Here is a 21191-nt window from a genome sequence, read left to right as displayed (position 1 = left end):
GAGCTTGGGACAAGATTGTTGTGCTGTGGTAGAAAGGGAAACTCCAGCCTCGATGTTTAAGTAACAAGGGAGTTGGTTGCAGAGTTGTACCTGGTCTCCTGATGAACCTTCAGGGCCTGTAGATGATCCTCTCTAGTTTCTGATCCACCATCTGTGGCTGGATCACGTACTGGATCCAGGTGAACTGCAGTGACCCTCTGATCTGGATGCAAGTCTGGATCTGGTAGCTATGGTGACCTTCGGAATAAGAGAGAAACCGACTATATATTAGCGTAGATGCCATTCTTCTAACGATGTTAGATATGTAAGGTACATTGTTACCCTTACCAAAATGTAGTATACTTCAAGTTTATTCATATCCTAAGTATAGCTAGTAAAGTTTCAAGTCTATTTTTTGACACTTGTAATTTTAGACTTTTCTGTAAGTATAAGTCAAAGTATACTAAATTGTCTTTTAGTATATTTCCATGGTAAGTACATAAAGCCCATTTCTGGAGAAGTACATAAACAAGTAACTAAAAGACATACTTGGATCCCCTATTTGTAGCTAGTTGGAAAAGAAGTATAGACTAATAGCACACTTGCCATACAACTTCGATGTTTTCGTAAGGGTTATTTTATAGGAAGTGTTCCCGAGTTCCGGCTTTCCTAATGCAGGCCCTAAAAATCCTTTAACGGATTTGTCAATATTAGAATGTGTTATGTGTTTTATGTGTAAGCCCAGGTTTAAAGAGAGGTCTTTAATCTAGATTTAAACTGACAGAGTGTGTCTCCCTCCCGAACAATGTTAGGTCAGGTTTTTGTGGGAGCTAAGTAGGAAAAGGATCTACTGCCCCAACAGTTGATTTTGATATTCGAGGTATCATCAAATTGCCAGAGTTTTTGAGAAACACAGCAGACATGGAGGACTATAGTGCTTTATAGCATCAGGGCTTTATAAGTAAAAAACAAATATGGTCATACTTCCTGGTTCATTTTTGCACCTGCATTTTGGACCAGCTGGAGTTTGTAAGACTACAGACTAGAGTTTGTAAGACTAGATAAGACTACAATGCCTGTGCTTCTGACTCACAGTCTGTATGTACATTTACATATGTAAAGGATTTGGCCACTGATTCAAACGCAAGTTTTAAGCAGTGTAGAGCAGCGGTTCTCAATTCCAGTCCTCGCGCCCTCGCGCCCCCTGCCCCCCCTGCTGGCTAATTTTGTATGTTTTCTATTAAATGGCTTTCAGACGTAGTAATCAAGAAAAATGGTTGCAGAAATCTATTTTTTCATGGTATTCTATATTAGATTTGAAATAGAAACTCATGAGATGGACTTTCAAACCATTACTTTTTCTAGATCTGCTCCAGGACTGATTTGTTTATATATAACAATAAAAAAAAAAAAAAAAAAAAAAATTCAGTGTGGTAAGCAATTTATAAAAATATACAATTTATAAAGAATTAAATCCCTTTAATGTATTTAACCCCATTTGTGCCCAGTTTTTTTCTGAATGGTTTCATGCATTAGTCATGTTAATAGTGGTCTATGTGAAATGTGTTCTGTATTTATTGTTCCCCAGGTTTTCGGGGTTTTTTTTCCTTGAAAATCATATTAGAATGTTGTGGGCAACTATAGTGTGCGGTGGGCAAGCAAACATATGTTGTATTCACCCCTTCAATGTCAAATTTGAACAGGAGGAGAACATTTTGGCATCTAACTCAAAATAGACTGCTTTCAACAGATCGAATCTTTATTCATACAATTTTTTTATGCTATAAAGTCGAAGAACACAGTTGATGCAAAACCCAAAAACAGGCTGCATCTAGCTTATAAACTCTTAGAATATATACACCAACAAGCCTTTGTCTTAAATGGGGAACATAGTGCAGAAAAAGTGCAGCCATTAAGTTCACCTAAATAGGGTATTGGGTGTATCAATAAGTTTAATGAAAATAAATAATAAAAATAAAATCGACCCAATAGGCAGCTTGATTTATTAAACCTGTTAAACATACAGTATATAGCCATTATTTCCCCATGACATGTACTTACAACCAGTGTTGGAAGGTTACTTTGGAAATGTAATAGGTTACAGATTACACAGTTACCCTATTTAAAGTAATAGTACGTAACTTCAATTCCTTATTAAAGTAATGTAACTGATTACTTTTAATTAACTTTTTGAATTACTTTCAAAAATTTCTAATGAATGTTATTTTCAACTGTGTAAAGTCATTTTCCACCAGGATAACACCATGCAGGGTTAACCTTACAGTATGCTCAACACTGTCGGATTTGTCAATATGCCTTCATTAACTTGAATTAAGATGATCAAATTTGAATCACATCCACCACAAAGATCAGACTTTTAGTACTGCCTTTTACTTGTGAGATTGATCTGAAGTTCAATACAGATTTAAAATCATAAGAAATGTTTACTGATACTGTTTTTGAAACTACGTCTTTACATAACTACACGGAACACTAGGCATCTAACAATGGTTTGGAAATAAATTGTTATGTAAAAACGTAAATAAATAAAAGGTATATACATCAACTCGAAATGCGCTTACTCTAATAAGCATACGTTCTATTTTGTGTACTAAACTCCCGAAACCTTGGTGTCTTTTTGAGACATTTGTGTCTCTTTGTATATGATATGACGATAGTTTTCTCAAAACAAGTAAAGAATGCACATGAAGTGAAGGACTCAGAGCAGTTCATAGAGATTATGTTATGTGTTTCATGTACTCATATATTGAGGTGGCAGGTGTCTGACATTTTATCCTAAACCCATTAGATTTTCCTACCAGGGTTTACTACGCATGCACATATCAAAAAGATGCGTCCTTTTTCCCTCATGCTGAACAAACAATATTTAATGTACTGCATTACTGTAAGGGTAGGTTTAGCGTTTAGGGGTTTGGGGGAGGTTTAAGACTTTTCATAAACACACAATCTTGTAGGTAGAAAAAAATTATTTATTGCTGGTTTTCCTGTAGCTTTAGGCTTATCCCTTCTAGCTACAACTGCGAATATAACACATTGCATTACTGTAAGGATAGATTTAGAGTTGTGGGTAGGTGTAGACCGTTAATAAACCATAACTTTACAGTTAGCATTTTTCGCTGTCAGCAAATTGTACTACACTGTAAAAAAATGACTGTGATTTTAACGGTAAAAAAATGTGAAAAATGTTACAGTACCAACCTGTTAAAATGGTTAAAATTTTACATGGGAAAAAACATTAAAGAAAGTTGAAAGTGGTGAACATTTGTCAAGTATGTGAACCCATACTCCAAAATTGTGGCTCTGCATTTAAACCCATTCCCAGGTGCAGCACACACAACGCGTTGCAGAAAGAGAAGCAGCCGCCCGGGGAGCAATTGGGGGTTCCGTTGCTAGCTCAAAGGGCACTTCATCCCATGGTTATTGAGAGGGGAAGAGATCGCTGTTCATTCACTCCCCCCCACCATACAACTCCTGCCAGAGGACCGAGACATCGAACCTGCGACCCTTCTGGTTACAAGTCCAAATCCTCTAACCATTAGGGCCACAGCTGCTCCCCTGACCGTTAACTGACGTTCCCAGAATTCTCTGCATTGCATTTCAAATTTAGTTTGATTTTGATGTTTTTACTTTGAAATAATTATGTTTCTTCGCGTAGTCTTTTCTTTTTATTTTATTTTTTTTCTGTTATTGTTTATTAGAGTTGTATGTTACATATACTGTTGTTTTTAACAATGTTTATTTGCATATTTCTGTTTTATGTGTCTCACACATGATGTGTGTTTAGGTGCTTGTGTGAATGACAACTGTGCAACTTCTGTATAATATATAATATAATATATGTTATTATTTAAAAATGCTTGTGATGGGCTTTGGTTCCTCACGTGACTTTCTCATCACCAAACTGATTTTGGTGGGTCTCAGGGTATTGTCAAAGGTACATAAAACAGATTTTCAGGTACCTTCAATATGTTGTATATTAACAGCAGATATTCTTATTAATCGAACATTAACGTTCAAACCGTAAAAACCTTAAAATGTTGGTCCCGTATGTTTTTACAGTAGAATTACGGGTAACACACAGCTGGCCGTTTTTCTAACATAAAATTGATTTCTTTTACCAACGGTTTTAATGTGATGTGTCGCAAAAATCTGACCGGGTAGCCCCCCCCCCCCCCCCCCCCAAAAAAACCCTGCTAGCTTCAGTAGGCCTATGAACGCTTGGCTGCCCGTATTTCCACGAGGGGAAAAAAAATCAGATCAGAAAGCTCAAACCACACAAACAAAGTCTGAAACTGGACAACCCCATTTTTTTTTTTTTTTGTATGTACCTGACATAAAGGTTGAATCTTTAGGTTTGGGGATATGCAAAAAAATAAAAGTTCTCTCCTGACCTGCACTTCACTTTCCATTTTTCTTTTTCAGTCTCTTTATTGTTGCCTGATATCTTATCTCTCCTCATGACTTTACTACTCAATTGATTTAACTATACTTTTCGAAAGTGCCTACTTGTCCGAAATTAGTACCTCACTACAATATCGTTAATAGAAATCCTAATACTGAACATGAGTCATGTTTTTCCCTTACAAAATGAACCATGGCTTTTATTAGATTAAAGTACAGTAAACCATGTTTTTTTGTGTTGTTGTTTGTTTGTTTGGAGGTTTATAATGGCAATTTAATGGAAAACTATGTGAATGGCGCGGGTGATTTCCATTCGTCAGTCGCATTAATAAATTCCGGGCCTCAAAGCCTCTGCCCTGTCTGGAAGCGCAGTTATCACTATGGGGATCAGAATCACAATATTGGGAAATATAGATCGTAATATCAGCAGAAACATTTGTTGTCTTGCCCTATCTCATTCTCAAAACTATTATAAACGTGATTATTTTTTTAAACTAAACGTTCTACTGGATCATAACAATATATAATAATCGTAACCTTAAACAGTATTTGAAATTATAGAGCAAGTGCATCAAACAGTTTCTGCTCAGTAACAAAGTCTTTTCTTCAATACCAGACGTTTCGCTGCCACACGCCAGCAGTTAGAGTTTGCCGGGTCAATATTGTCAGTTCTTATCGACAGCCGCCCTTCCACAATCAGCGTGGCAGGTGCAGTTGAATCAGCGTCCCGACTACTGGTACTGCCATAAATATTTGTTGGATGAGTGACAGAAACATTTCGTGCTGCTATTATTTTCGTCACGACTTCAGATAGTCACGATATGTAAGCTCGGACGTCACGCAATCTAGTTGTTTGCTTCTGTGAGCGGTCACTTTCATATGCGTTTTGCGCATCTGGAGCACGACGCCGAGCGAGGTTGATGCCAGCTGTCAGTAAAGCCAGCCCATCAGGTAGCCATAACCAGGCGTTAACGTTTAAGACATTAGTCGCTATGCCGCCCATGCGAAAGCCAGCAGGTGATGGAGATTTCACCGACTGACAGAATCGAATGCAACAGTATTTTTTATGCGCGTAGGGCTTGTGGTTGTTGACTGTAAGTTGTTAACAGCTTTAGTTCACTATTATGCATTTTTTCAATACTAGATTGCTACTATTGCAAGTATTTTCCACTCAAGACGAAATCCCAGCCTGCAGGTGAATGATTAAAATCGCTTAGCGCGCCAGTGAATGCCGATGCGCATTCGTCCCCGGTTTATTATTATTTAATCCTGACACAGACGACAACAAAAAGCCAGCAAGTACCCCATCGCAAAGCCCCGCAGCTCAAAATAGCAGTATTGGCTTACTAAACCAGCCGAAGAATACCAGCCACCATGTTCGTCGACTTAATAGAGCTGCATCATAACACACGCGAATGCCATCACCTGACAACAAAATATTTGGCGGTTGGACGTCCGGACTGGTTATCCATTCTTCAGTCACAGACGCCACATGAGTTAACGGGATAGACGGAAAAATGTCAGGCGTTCGAATCATCACTTGATCCCCTTCGTCTTCTACAGAAGTCACACTTAAAATAAATATCTTTTTTTCGTAAGGGTAGTTTATAGAAGTGTTCCCGTTCCGCTTTCCTAATTATGCAGCCTAAAATCCTTTAACGGATTTTCGAATATTTGAAATGTGTTAGTGTGTTATGTGTAACCAGGTGTTTAAAGAGGGTGTGGGGGTCTTTAATGCTAGATTTAAACTGACAGAGTTGTTGGTCCTTTTCTCCCAGAACAATGTTAGGTAGGTTCGTTTTGGGAGCTTAAAAAAAGTATTTGAGGGGAAAAAAGGATCTACTGCCCCACAGTTTGATTTTGATATCGCCGAAGGGTATCTCCCAATTGCCAGGAGTTTTGAGGAAAAACCATCAGGACATGGAGACTATTAGGGCTTTATAGCTATTCGGGCGTTTGAGTAAGGTAAAAAAACAAATATGGGTCATACTTCCTGGTTCATTTTGCACCTGCATTTTGGACCAGCTGGATTTGTAAGACTACAGACTAGAGTTTGTAAGACTAGAGTAAGACTACAATGCCTGTGCTTCTGACTCACAGTCTTCGTATGTACCATTTACATATTGTAAAGGATTTGGCCACTGATTCAGAACGCAAGTTTTTAAGCAGTGTAGAGCAGCGGTTCTCAAGTTCCATTCCAGCCGCGCCCCCCTTGCTGTGTCTAATTTTGTATGTTTCTATTCAGGCTTTCCAAAGACGTAAGGGTATCAGAAAAATGGTTGTCAGAAAAATCTATATTATTGCATGGTATTCTATTTAGATTGGAAATGAAACTCATGCGAGATTGAACTTTCAAACCATTACTTTTCTAAGATTGCTCCAGGACTTGATTTTTTGGTCTATATAAAAAAAAAAAAAAAAACAAAAAAAAAAATTCAGTGTGGTACAATTATATAAAGAGTCTCAATTTATAAAGAAATGAACTCCTTATAATGTATTTAACCCATTTGTGCCCCAGTTTTTTTCTGAATGGTTTCATGGCATATAGTCATGTTAAGAAGTGGTCTATTTGTGAACATGTTCTGGTATTTTTTTTCCCCAAGGTTTTGCTCGGGTTTTTTTTTCTTTTACAATCATAGTATACGAATGTGTGTGGCAAAACTATAGTTGCCGGGTGGGCCAATATGCTGTATTCACCCCTTCAATGTTCAAATTTGAATCCAGGAGGAGAACATTTTGGCAATCTAACTCAACAGCACTGCTTTCAAACAGATCAATCTTTATTCAACAAAATTTTGTATGCATAACAAGTCGAATTAACATTTGATGCAAACCCAAAAAAAGGCTTTTTTTTCTGCATCTAGCTTATAAAACTCGTTGAATATCAACAACAACAAATCCATTTGTCTTAAAATGGTGGAATCATAGTGCAGAAAAACGTGCTACCTATTTAAGTTCACCTAACTAGGGTATTGTGGTATCCAATAAGTTTAATGTAAAAAATAAATAAATAAATAATCGAACCAATAGCCTGAATTTATTAAACCTGTTTAAAATACAGTATAGCCAATTTCCCCAATGACATGTACTTACACGCAGTGTGGTTGGGAAGGTTTTACTTTGGAAATGTCATAGGTTACAGATTACAAGTTACCCTATTTAAAATGTAAATAGTAGGCGTACTTCAAGTTACTTTATTAACAGTAATGTAAGCTGACTTACTTTCTAATTAACTTTTTGATTAATTTTCAAAAATTTCTATTATGAATGTGTTATTTTCAACTGTTTAAATCATTTTCAAACCATTATACACCATGCAGGGTTAACCTTACAGTAGTGCTCAACACTGTCGGATGTTCAATATCATTCATTTACTTGAATATTAAGATGATCAACCCCTTTTGAAAACAATCCACCATCAAAATTCAGACCTTTAGTACTGCCTTTTACTTTTGAGATTGATCTGAAGTTCAATACCAGATTAAAATCATAATGAAATTGTTTTACCTGATAAACTGTTTTTGAAACTAAGTACTTTTACATAAACTACAGGAAACACTGCAATCTAACAATTGGTTTGGGAAAAAATTGTTAATTAAAAGTTAAATAAATAAAAGTTATAATACTCAACTCAAATGCGCTTATCTAATAAGCATAAGTCTATGTTGTGTACTTAAACTCCCGAAACGTTGTGTGTCCCTGGTTTGAGACATTTGTGTCTCTTTGGTATTATGATATGACGATAGTTTTCTCAAAACAAGTTGGGTAAAATGCACATGAAGTGACTCAGAAGCAGTTCTAGAGAATTAGGTTTATGTGTTCATGTACTCATATATATGAGGTGGCAGGGTGTCTGACATTTTATCCTACCCATTAGATTTTTTCCTACCAGGGTTTACTACTACGCATGCACATATCAAATATTGCGTCCTTTTTTTTCTCATGCTGAACAACAATATTTAATGTGATCGCATTACTGTAAGGGTTCGTGTGAGGTTTAGGGGTTGCGGTGTAGGTGTAGAACTTTCATACAACACAATCTTGTAGGTTAGAAACAAATTATTTTTATTGCTGGTTTCCTGTAGCTTGTAGGCCCTTATCCCTTCTAGCTACAAACCCACCGCGACCCTTATAAACACATTGCATTACCTTGTAAGGATATGGTTTAGAGGTTGTGGTAGGTGTAGACGTTATAATAAACCATAACTCTTTACAGCTTAGCCATTTTTCGCTGTCAAATTGTACTGCACTGTAAAAAAATGACATGTTGTGATTTTAACGGTAAAAAAATGTGGGAAAATGTTAACAGTTACAAACCTGTTAAATGGTTGTTTTAAAATTTACATGGAAAACAAAATTAAAGAAAGTTGAAAGTGGTGACAAAATTTGTCAAGTTCATGGTAACTAGACATACTCAAAAAATGGTGCTCTGCATTTAACCCATCCAAGTGCACACACACAGCCGTGAGAAAGCAGCGCCCTTGGAGCAATTGGGGGTTCCAGTGCCTTGCTTCAAGGGGCACTTCAGCCATGGGTATTGAGGGTGGAAGAGAGCGACTGTTCATTCACTCCGGTCACTCCACCCCTAACAACTTCCTTCCCAGGACCGAGACTCGAACCTGCGACCCTTCTGGTTTACAAGTCGCAAATCTCTAACCATTAGGCCCAGCTAGCGCCCCCTGACCGTTAACTGACCCGTTTCCCAGAATTCTCTGCGATTGCATTTCAAATTATTTAGTTTGATTTTGATGTTTTTACTTTGGAAATAATTATGTTTTCTTCTTCTTAGTTTTTCTTATCTGTTATGTTATTTCGAGTTGTATGTGTACATATAATGTTGTTTAAATCAATGTTTGATTGCATATTTTCTGTTGTAATGTGTCTCACCATGATGGTGTTTAGTGCTTGTGTGAATGACACTGTGCGACCTTCTGTATAATCTCTAATATGAATATGATGTTAATTATTTAAAATCTGCTTGTGATGGGCTTTGGTTCCTCAGTGACTTTCTCATCACCAACTGATTGTGGTGGTTATCAGTGTATTTCCCCAATGGTACAAAAACAGATTTCAGTACTTCAATAGGTGGGTTATATTAACACTTATATATTTAATCGTTAAATTTAAGTTAAAACCGTTAAAACCTAAAATGTTGTTAACCGTTATTTTTTAGCAGTAGAATTCCGGTAACCACAGCTGCCGTTTTTCTAACATAAAATTATTTTTTTTACCCACTGTTTTAATGTGATTGTAGCAAAACTCTTGACAGGTAGCAAACACTGCTAGCGCTTCAGTAGGCCTATGAAACCGCTTGTCGGCCACCATTAATTTCCACCCGAGGGGAAAAAAAAATCAGATCAGAAAATCTCAAACTCACACAAACAAATTCTGAACATGGACAACCCCCTTTTTTTTTTTTTTTTTGTATGTACCTGACATAAAGGTTTGAATTTTAGGTGGGGATTGCAAAATAATTAAAAGTTCTCTCCTGAACTGCACCTTCACTTCCATTTTTCTTTTCAGTCATCTTTATTTTGCCCTGATATCTATCTCTCTCATGACTTAAAACTCAATATTTAACTATACTTTCTAAATTGCCTACTTGTCAAAATTAGTACATCACTACAATACTTTATAGAAAAATCCTAATACTGAACATGAGTCATATTTATCACTTACAAAAATGAACCATGCTTTTTATTATATTAAACTAGTACAGTAACCATGTTTTTTTTGTTGTTGTTGTTTTTTTTTTTCTTTTTTATTACGGCCAATGGATTACCATTGTTTAACACTAGTAACCTTTGTCTCTGGATTTGTATTTATTTTTAAATAAATTAATTTGTATATTAATTTTTAATTTGTGGTTACCATGGTTTAACACTAGTAACCTTTGTCTCTGGATTTATAGTAAAAATCATCGAGATTGTGTTGTTGTCTGCCCTAGCTCCCCTTAAACCTATTATAAAATATGATTATTTTTTCTACTAAATTACTACTGTAACATTACAATAGATAATAATGATGTCCTTTAAACAGTATTTTGAGTGATGGCGAGCAAGGGCTGCTGCTGTTTAGCTACGTAAACAAAGACAAAACTACAATAGCTATTTACAGATGAAACTGACCTGCACTTAAAACCCTGAACAGTAGTTTTGCTTCTCTTCTCCACCTGTGCACTTCCACAGTACACTCCATTCTCTCTCTCTCGCATTAATTACTCTGATCCAAACACGTACGTCGCGGGGACGTCTGTGCGATGTATGCGTTTGCATCTGGGAGACGTATTCATAGCACGCGTACGTCGCGGGGACGTCTGTGCGATGTATGCGTTTGCATCTGGGAGACGTATTTTTTAGGGCGTTTGCTCATCTGGAATATGTCGCATAGACGTCCATTTCCGAACTGTACCAGCGAACATCCGGTAGACGTACTACAAGACGTTTAATATTAGAATGTTACGTCTATTTAGACATCTGATTTAACATAGCATAGAACGTCGTTCTTAATTATACGATTTTAGACGTTCCTTATTATTTACTGTTATTGATAACAAGCTTTAGTTACACTTATTATGCATTGCGGCTACACAAGTATGATACAAACTAAACCCAAGTATTTTCCACTCAGAATGAAAGAACACAACATGCTGTTGAATGATTTGTATCATTTTATTAACAGTGAATGAAAATAAGCAGTCGTTTATGTTATTATTATTATTATAATCCTGAAACAAACAACAACAACAAAAAGCAAGTTGATTAACAAGGCATTCTCCCTGGGGCCAAGCGGAGAAATCCTTAACGTGTTTTTTCAGCCTCTGCTTCAGTTGGCGACGGAAGCACGGGATTCTTCAGTAGCTGCTCCTGCATGTTAAACGGTGCAAAACTTGAATAAGTTTAACAAAATAAAAACTTTTTTCACTTATTGGTTAATTAAATCCTCAAAAATATGTTTTTGTTAACTGGGCTCTTATGGGAATGAGACAATGATAAGCAAAGTCATAAAAAATGTTTGCAACATCCGTCCTTCCCCTAAAGCTATAATCTGTCAGTCTCAATTAAATTATTCATTATTCAATTAGTCATGTAAGATAAATGCATGCTGATCCAAACAAACAAACCAAAAAATCCATTTAACAATTATGCATTAACTGCGCAAACCTAATGTAAAACATCAGACATTTATTTCGTCTTATACGTCTGTTTTTATTGTTCATATGATCCCGAGTCGAGTTACTAGCTGAGAATGATTAGCCTGCGTTAATAAAAACAAATATTATAGTAATTGAATCTGCAGTTAATGCTTGTCGAACTGTTTTTAATGTCAGTCAGCGTTTGAGGATGTAATCCTAACATACTGTACCAGTAGAAAGTTAATATCTGTTGCTTTCTATTTGATTGGTCACTGTTCATTTCCAGTGGTGCTGAAATTCTGCTTCAGTCATAAAAACTTTAAACTGCTATTGTCTATTGTAAACTGCGTGTAATCGGTTTCAGGTTCTTTTAGAGTGACTCCCAAATTAGTGGAGACACAGCCTGAGTTATAATATTAATAATTTTATATTAAGTCTACTTCGAAAACTGGGCTGGTCAGATTCAAGGAATCGACTCTTTTGGAGTCGACTCCTCATCAGTACTGCGCATGTGCTTACAAAGATCATCACATCTATTCGCGCGTGGAAGTGATCGCCGCGGGAAAACACATTGAGGTATCGTAGCCTGATTCAGCTTGTCATTAATATGTGTGTGTGTATGTTTGATTTTATATAAAGTAAATTAAACAGAAATCTGAAGTATTAACTTAACATTGTACGAATAGGTGTTTCTGTGGTTATGATGCAGTCAAGTCGCGGTAACAGCTGATTTTGTGGTTACACACATCAAGGAGTTCTTCGTCACTTAGCCTAAACTGTTAATGTTAAAACACAAAGTTGCTCCATTTCTAAAACGCTCTTGTGTGTATGAAACAACGTTTTTCCACTGTTAAAACGCCATGTATCTGCTGGTAGGCACATGTATAATATATATTATGTATGTAGACCCTAATCTGTAATGAAAAGCTCACGAGGAAGTAATCGTGCTTTAAACGAACAAATTTATGTTGTTAATAATGCATTGATACATGCTGAAATTAACATTAATTAAGATTAAAAACTTGTGTAGAAGTATTGTTAATTCTTAGTTCATGTTAACTAATGAACCTTAATGTAAGTGTTTCCCCGTACACTGTACATTGGAAAACATTTGGACGTAACTTACCTTACACTGTAAAAATTTATAATCTTCCCAACTCAAAATTTTCTAGTGACTGGTCACATCTAAAAATTTTCAATTGGCCCAAGTGAAATTCTGTAAATGTAATTTTATCAATTGTAGCAATAGTCTGTTAACATTGCCTCAATGAGAAATAATTTGTTAAAACAATTGAAAAGAAATTAGTTTACCAACCCATGTTATTGGCCCAATTATACATTTTAAATTGTAGTAGCATTCCTTTTTAGTTTTACCTAAACTAAAAATGTATTTTGGTAAATTTAGATTAGTAAAGCAACTTCACTGTATTGTTTATTCCCCGTTGCCCCAAAATAAAAAAAATATATATATATTAAACACTCAAGCCATACTGCCACATTTTATTTAATACATTTTATTAAATCTACAACAGTATTGTGAAAATACCTTAAATGGTAAATACATTGAACATTTCTGCATAGTAGACCTTAGTAGATAAAAATCATGCATTTCAATTCAGGATTCCAAGATACACAAAACTCATTAGACCTTAGATCTTACATTAACAAATCCACAATTATTTTAAAAACATGTATTAGCAGTGTTAAGAGAAATTTCACTGACATTTCGGTATTTAGGTACTACATTTATGAAACTGCACTAACAATATTAAATATTTAAATAATTTAAAATATTATGTTAATATTTGCTAAAGTGCAAAAACGTCAACACAACATAAAATGCAAGTAAACAGGAGAGGGTTACTTTAAATATTCAAAATTTACTTGAATTTTTGTAAAACATTTACAAATATTTGAAACGCTGCAAAAGTCTGAAGTAAAAAATTACTTCAGGGTTGTGTTTAGTGTAATTTCATCTTAATATGAGCTCATGAAACTGCATCTTACTCATCAAATATTAAGCATGTAAACACATTTACAGATATATAGAAAGCAGCAAAAAACATTCTCACAAGAGGTACTTTGAACTTAAGGGTACTTCTCCCGTAAGGGTTAAGTGAAATTTCACTTAGTTTTCCAATAATTTGCTCATCAGAGTTTGCACTTTTTTGCTGCACTCAGTTCCCATGTTCAAAAAGACCTTCTGAATGAATTCAAAAGTATATCTTAAGTCCTTGTTGTACTCCATGTTAAGTGCGTAGAGCATGCCAAAGAGGACAATGAACGCACTCACAAAGTCTCCCATGTTTTCCAGGACGACTTCCTCTTCAAGGACAATTGCAACATTTACCACATCGGAGAGGGATCTTGAAGTGGAACTGTTGCTGGTCACCACTTCAAGAATTCCCATTTTCATTCCAACTTTGTGATGCTCCAATGCCTCTGAACTCTGTAAAAAGTATAAAATAGCAATATTAATACTGATAGTGAATAAATCCAGAACAATACAGAACATCTTCATTCCCCATATTCTCGCTATTTAATAAAATATTAAAAAGTTCCCACTTTAAAATATATAGTGTGACCGGCTGATACAGACTTATAAGAAATATAATTGACAGAATGTACAAAAAAAAATTGCAAAATTTCATTTTCATAAAAAAAATCTGTAATAAGATGAGAACTAAGAAATACTACATAAATCAAAATAATCAGATGTAAAATAACACTGGTTAGTCTTCATTGTAAAAATTAAATACAGATGAATGCTTACACTTACAAAATTTATTCAGTCAAAAGTAGAGTGATTTGATTTGTCTTTTGCTCTTTGATTAACATGACAGACAGCAGCAGGCTTATTAGACTGCTGTCTCTTTAAGTGCTTATGCATGGATCCAATATACAGTTACACAACATGCATTATCTTTCACAACCATTTACATTCCAAAACTGACTGCTTAACTGACCACTCACCAATATAGGTGTTTAGACAATTTTGTGTGTATTTGACTGTTTAAGCGGATCAAACCACTCATTTTGGTACTTGCAACTCAAAAGCTACCTGAGAGAAGGCTTTGTGCATGCCACTTATATAGATCAGTGGTGCACATGCTTTTGGTGTGAGCGTGAAACTTGTAGGAATGACTAAAAGGATTCACAATACAAGCACTATTTCAACTATTCAGAGCAAATGAGAAGAGTGAATGTCACTTCACCATCGGAGAGAAGAAAGAGTGAGAACGTGCAGCTGAAACAGGTGTATCAGTACTGCAGAGAATGTGTATTGGAACCATTTCAGATATTTTTAGTATCAATATGTATCGAAGTAATATTTTTTTGACAACACTAGTGTCTAATTAGGATTGTTGTTCTGAAAGATTTCATGGTGGTTCCCCCTGGTTTAATTTGGCCATGCATGTATTACAAATTTTAACAAAGAATTACAAAGTTTATATCTGATAGGTTCATAAAATAATAACTAGCAGATATATTATTCAGACCGTTTTTTGTGTAGAATTAGGTGCCATAAGCAGTAAATGACAAAACCTGATTGATACATGGGACTGCGCTTTATGTTGTTTTATAGTCAAACATAAGGGTTGGATAATGGCTGAGGTGAAAGTGTGTGCAAGCACTAATGTTATACAACTATTATTATTTAACCGCTTGTCAATTTCTGTCTGCTTCTTTTGAGCTTTTCTTATTATATTTATTGGTTTATTCGTTGTTATGATGGGCTGATACAATTGTCCTTTGATAACAGTTACAGTGAAACTGTGCAAGCACTGACGGAAGGGGGGCTTAAGATATTTTGTGCATTTATTTTTCTGCCACTAAAATTTTCCATTTTTCTTTCAACTAAAAACCATCAATCCCTAGTTATAGCGTAGCTCAGTAATTTAGCATTTTAAAATCTTGCTGTAGACATCTACCGTCCACTGGATGTCTGGAAGCAAGTGACGTAGGAGGCAAATTTGGCAATAATTCTACACAAAAACGGTCTGATTAGTATATCTGATGTACAGTACTGTGCAAAAGTCTTAGACACGTTGATATTTTTAGGGATGCACCGGTTGACCGGCCATAAATCGGAACCGGCCGGTTTTTGCTTAAAATACGCGATCGGCAATCGGCCGGTTTTTGGTCTTTTTTTGGCCGATTTTTCCGGCGTGCACAGACTGCATTGTAATCATTCGCTATCATGTCATTTGTGTGGAAGTATTTCGAAATCTGTGCGCAGGACACGGGCAGCCGTTCAGCACTGGAAGTGCAGAGTTACATGTCTGAGGCACAGATAGCAGGAAGCGAACAGCCTACTGCACAAAATAAGAGCCCCTTTCCTGCACTCAATGAAGCTGCGCGAGCGTACTGTACCTGTCCGCGCGGTCCGCGCCCTGCACAAGTGCAGACAGTGAAGGGATGTTCAGCTCAACTTCTCGCGTGTTGGGTGAGAAACGAAAAGAACTAAAACGCTTTTTTTCTTTTTTTTTTGTAAAGTAGAACTTGCATACACGTTTGAGAAGCCAGAAGTAAATGTCAGTTCTGTATAGGATGATTATTTTACCTTAAAATTACATCGACTTAATTTGATTTAAAAATCACCTGCTGTAGCACACTGAAAAAAAGTGTTTCATTCATCCAATTAAAACATTTTAGGCTAATGAATCACATCTATATTTTTTTTAACTTGAGACAATAGTTTATTTTTCATTGGCTCCAGTAAAAAAAATATAGATGTGAATCATTACCCCCTTTTTTTTTTTTTAATAGGACGAATGAAACACTTTGCATCTTTGTTTTATTCGCACCAGCATTATTTGATTTTAACATTTTGGAATAATTTTTTTATATAGCATACTTTTATTTAGTCTCACTGGTAAAGACCTTTTTTTTAAAATTTAAAACCAAATTTAAAAACTAAAACAAATACTGAATGCTGATTAAGAAACATCTTATTGAATGTGTGTTGATTGTGTTATTTGGATTATAGAACTATGCAGTTGTTGCCTTTAATTTCACATGGTTACAGTTCAGGGCTCCAAACAAAAAAATCGAGTAAGGAGCCATTGGCTCCTATAAGAAAAAACTTAGGAGCCAAATAATTTTTTTAGGTGCCACAGAATAAACGTGTTTTATTTATTTTACGATTATTATTATTTATTTACTTACATTTTAACATTTCAATCATACTGTGTTTATGTCTCATCTTTTCTTGACTTTATCAGCATTTTAATCCATCTTGTAGATGACCTGGGAACTAAGGTTCACTTAAAGTGGGAACTAAATGTCTTTTCCAGCTTGAAATCTACAGTCACAAAGAATTGTTCATTACACAGAATCTGTACCAGTATCATGGAGCAGAAGCATCACTTGGCCACTGAGTGTAGCTTGGGCTCCTCCGACATTTCAGTAAGTTGTACTGTAGAATCTCTTATAAAATAGCCTACCTTTTGATGTTAATTCATGTTCACTATGTATGTACTATATTAGTAAAGAGAAAGATTAAATGGGTTCACTTGCCCTTGAACTGAGGCGCTAAAGCGACCACGCCTGCCCCATTAAGGAGCGCCAAAACTGTATTGTTTGAATTTCGTTATGAATTCGGAATAATTTTAAAGCTGGTACTTTTTATTAAAAAGTGACAAAGCACAGAGCTTTCTGCGACTACTGGACGGCAGTTGCACTTCAAATAATGAAGTTCACGCATTAAAAGAACACAGACCAATATCTTGTTTAGAAGAAGCCGTATTAGTAATTATTATAAACGAGAATTGTTAAATAAATTGTTAACGATATTGCCAATATCCACACAGCTGACAGCTTTACCTGTTCTAGTTTGTTCAAGTTGTGCATGAAACAGACGCTGTATTTTCTGCACTTTCCCTTCTTACGTCTCCGTCACTTCTCTCTCGCTGCACAGCGGAGCTGCGTTTATCAGACTGTGTGCGTCAGCACTGATGTGCGGCAGAGATGAGGACTGTCTGAAACTCTCTTTTTCCACTAAAACTTTGATGCGCATCGTCTCCGTTTAATACGTGAACATAACAAAAGATTTGATCGCAAAACAATTAGGAAAAAAGGCATTACATTCAAATGTTTAAGTTATAAGATGTAGCCTAAATATATACCCAGATAGCAATAACACTCGGGCTGATTCTGGCTGAAATGCGTCTCTGTCGGTGCAGTCTTGGCATCGGTGAGAAGATAATGGGCCAGAGCCGCGCCGACTCTACAAAACACTTCTGGCTGACAGACGGCTTTTTCCCTGTGGGCCGATCTCGGCTGAAAGCTGTTGTACACGCGGCAGGTCCACACTCGGTAGTTGTTTGTATTAACCTTCCGCCCGAGTTCGTTTTAATCACAGACGGGGCGCTGCTAGAATGAAGCAAATCATCCGACGGAGAAAACCTTTTTAGCGGTTAAATCCTGAGGAGCTTTCGGCGGGTAGTCGCCAGTGGCGACCTCGGCAAAAACGTCACTCGCAAATTAATATTTATGGTCGCAAATGCGACTGTTTTAGTAGCAGTTTGGAGCCCTGCAGTTAATCTTTTCATTTAAGGCCAGTTTATAGTTTCAACCCAATTCAAAAACAAAAGTTAAATGCTGATGTCTGTAACATCTATGTTTGTATTGAATGTAGGCTACTTACTGTGCAGTTACTGCCGTTAATTTCAGATGGTTATGGTTATTGTTTTCAATAGCCAAAAGCCAGTTTGGCCTCTTAAATACCAAATTAACATCTTGTTTATGCACACTTTCCTTCTTTCTTGTTTGTTACTTAAAGAAAAAAAAAAAATTGGAAATCGGTATCGGAATCGGCCAGTTTGCTTGTAAAAAATCGGTATCGGAATCGGCCATGAAAAATCATGATCGGTGCATCCCTAGATATTTTCACACGGAAAATGTTTTTAAGCCAGTTATTTATATCTTTTACTGTAGTGTGTCAGTAGGAAATATCAGTTTACATTTCCAAACATTCATTTTGCAATTAATTGTGCAGTTTTTTATGCACAAGAAGTCTGATAGCAGCCGGTATGATCTGATCTCACCATCATCGAGTCTGTCTGTGATTACATGAAGAAACAGAAAAAACTGAGACAGATTAAATCCAGAAAAACTAAGGCAGCGTCTCCCAGACACTTGAGGAAACCTACCTGCAAAACTACAGTACTGTGAAGTTTGGGTACTTGTCAGAATGCTTTAAAGTGAGAATGCTGTCAAAATAATAACATAAATAGCTTTTATTTATGAACCTGCATCTATTCTTACACCTATTCATGTAGTTTTGCAGGAAGGTTTCCTCAAGTGTCACAGTTCTTCTGGATTTAGTCCATCTCAGTTTTGTATGTAATCACAGACAGACTCAATGAAGATGAGATCAGATCTCCATGTGGAGCATAGAGACTATTGTCAGACTCTTTATGCATACCAAAATCTCACTGGATTATTACAATTAATTGCAAAATGAATGTTTGGAAATGACACACTACAGTAAAAGATATAAATAACTGGCTTAAAAACATTTTTTGTATGAAAATACCAACGTGCCTAAGACTTTTGCACAGCACTGTATATCAGCTATTCATTTAGCTACTTATTTTATCAACCTATCAGATATAAACTGGAGAAACATACTGTTTTCAAGCTGGTCAGCTACATCCAGCAACAGCTGAGCCAGTGGTCCTAACAGAAACGGTTGTTCTGACTGGTTTGCCTAATTGACCAATCCTGCATTGAGAAAGGTTAGGACTGCCTACCTTATTAACTTGGGTACACATAAATAAATAAATAAATAAATATAGAAATGCATAAATACATGTAAAAATAAATAAATGTAGAAATACATAAATGTAGTATAACACAAATGGTACAAACATAGCGCAATTAAAAAATATTCTTTGGACAAAATTATTCATGTATTCATTCATTTATGCATAGCTGCATTTGTCTATTTTAGAATTGTATTATTTAATTATTCATTTATGTATGCATTTCTACATTTATTTATTTATTAAATTATGCATTTATGTATTTATTAATTTATTTATACTTAAGTCATAAGCACCTGATATAATGGAGGAGATTTGCCAGGGTGACTAGATAGGTGACTAGAGGGTACAAGATTTATGGGTGACTAGGTGGAGAAAATGCCCTTTGAGGGAGGTTAGTCCCATTCACACTGCCAGCGACATGCAGTGACAAAACAACATGATCCCATTAATTTTCAATGAACAGTAGAGAATATAAAAAAATTACCAGAATAGTCTTGCATATGGTTCCATGTTCCTTGAAATAAAAAGGAAGACCCCGAAGAGCAGTAGCCCTTCTCTGCACAGTTAAGTCTGCCATCTGTACAAGGGAATGAAAATAATAACATCTGATTAATAACATTTTTAAATGTATAAACAAACAGACATTCTCTCAGATTTCATTTAATTTGTGTTCTGAACACAAATGAAAATCTAACAAGTCTGGAATGGCATGAGGGTGTGTAATTAATGACAATTTTCATTTTGGGGTGAACTAACCCTGTATTCTCACACCCCTACTGGTCAGCTAACAAGGAAGGAATTTGATCAAGGAAGCTGAAGTATGCTTGCTCGAAATATTAGAACCAACAAGGTTCTCGCATGCCAGGCCAGCACATTTGAACCAGAGCCCTTGAATATGGCTCTGGTTTGAGCTTCTGCAAGAACCAATATTCTCATGCATCAAGCAACAAATCTCTTTAGACAACACAGATTAAATGGCTCATAATGATTTATTTTTTGAGCAATGTATCTTTGAAGTGTCAAAGCTTTGGGTGAACAGACTTTCAATGGAGGGGCATATCTCTCAGATTTGATTAAAAATCTTCATCTGTGTTCTGAAGATAAAAAAATTTCTTATGAGTTTGGAACAAAATCAAAAATCAAAAAGGTGAGTAAATGACAACATAATCTTCGTTTTGGGGTGAACTATCCCTTTAAATAAAAATTGTGACCTACCTGTTCATCTAGATTGTCCAGCAAAGTCTCCAAGTCACAATCGCCTCTCTGTATTACTTTTGCTCTGAAGAGTTTCAGCAAGCCTCTGGAGTTGTTATCCAATGATGTTAGGAATGTGGATTTAAGGTCTAAATGGTTGATCCTTCTAAATTCTGCATAAACCTATGTGAGAAACATAAGAGAAAGAAAAAAGGAGAGAGTTCAAGCAAATAAACAAAACAACTGTATGTACAATATGACCTTAGGAAACATACCTGTTCCTCATTAAAGAGTGCTGGCCATCGTTGTTTGAGTGTTAATACAAGAGGCTGATCTTCAACAACCTCACGTCTTCTAAGAGAGAAGGTGAAATCCATCTTTGTGTTCAAAGCACGCATGTTCACATCTTTCTTCTTCACCTCTTCTTCCATCCATTTGCGTTCATTCTCCAAAGCTTCTTCATCAAAACCAGTTGGAATGTCAGGAAGAAAGTTCAGTTCAGATCTTCGTGGTCTTTTCAGTGTATGTTTGGATGCATCTCGTCTATTCAGTATCAATTCTGCACAACCAAGCTCACGAAGTTTTTGACGGTAATTCTGCATTTTGTTCTTCAAACTTAATGTCCATCCTTCACATCCAGTTTCAGATCCAGGACATTTAAGGCAGGGATGCTTCTCTTATCAATTGCA

The 21191-nt window shown here is 35.9% G+C and overlaps 2 protein-coding genes across 2 annotated transcripts in view; one reads left to right on the top strand and one right to left on the bottom strand.

The window, feature by feature from the left end:
• LOC109095006 (CD276 antigen homolog) overlaps positions 1-21191 on the top strand; it is a 467477-nt gene that overhangs the window by 222535 nt on the left and 223751 nt on the right. The window lies entirely within an intron of this gene.
• On the bottom strand, positions 13271-21169 carry LOC109050006. Its single transcript, XM_042749639.1, has 4 exons — positions 20778-21169; positions 20524-20685; positions 19793-19885; positions 13271-13985 (listed from the first exon to the last, which is right to left on the bottom strand). The coding sequence occupies exons 1-4, from the start codon at positions 21102-21104 to the stop codon at positions 13665-13667; spliced, it is 903 nt and encodes a 300-aa protein (XP_042605573.1). The 5' UTR covers positions 21105-21169; the 3' UTR covers positions 13271-13664.

Source organism: Cyprinus carpio, chromosome B22 (genome assembly GCF_018340385.1).
Source record: "Cyprinus carpio isolate SPL01 chromosome B22, ASM1834038v1, whole genome shotgun sequence".
NCBI classification, from domain to species: domain Eukaryota; kingdom Metazoa; phylum Chordata; class Actinopteri; order Cypriniformes; family Cyprinidae; genus Cyprinus; species Cyprinus carpio.
The sequence above is the reverse complement of the archived record's forward strand: the minus strand, read 5'-3'. Positions and strand labels throughout refer to the sequence as shown.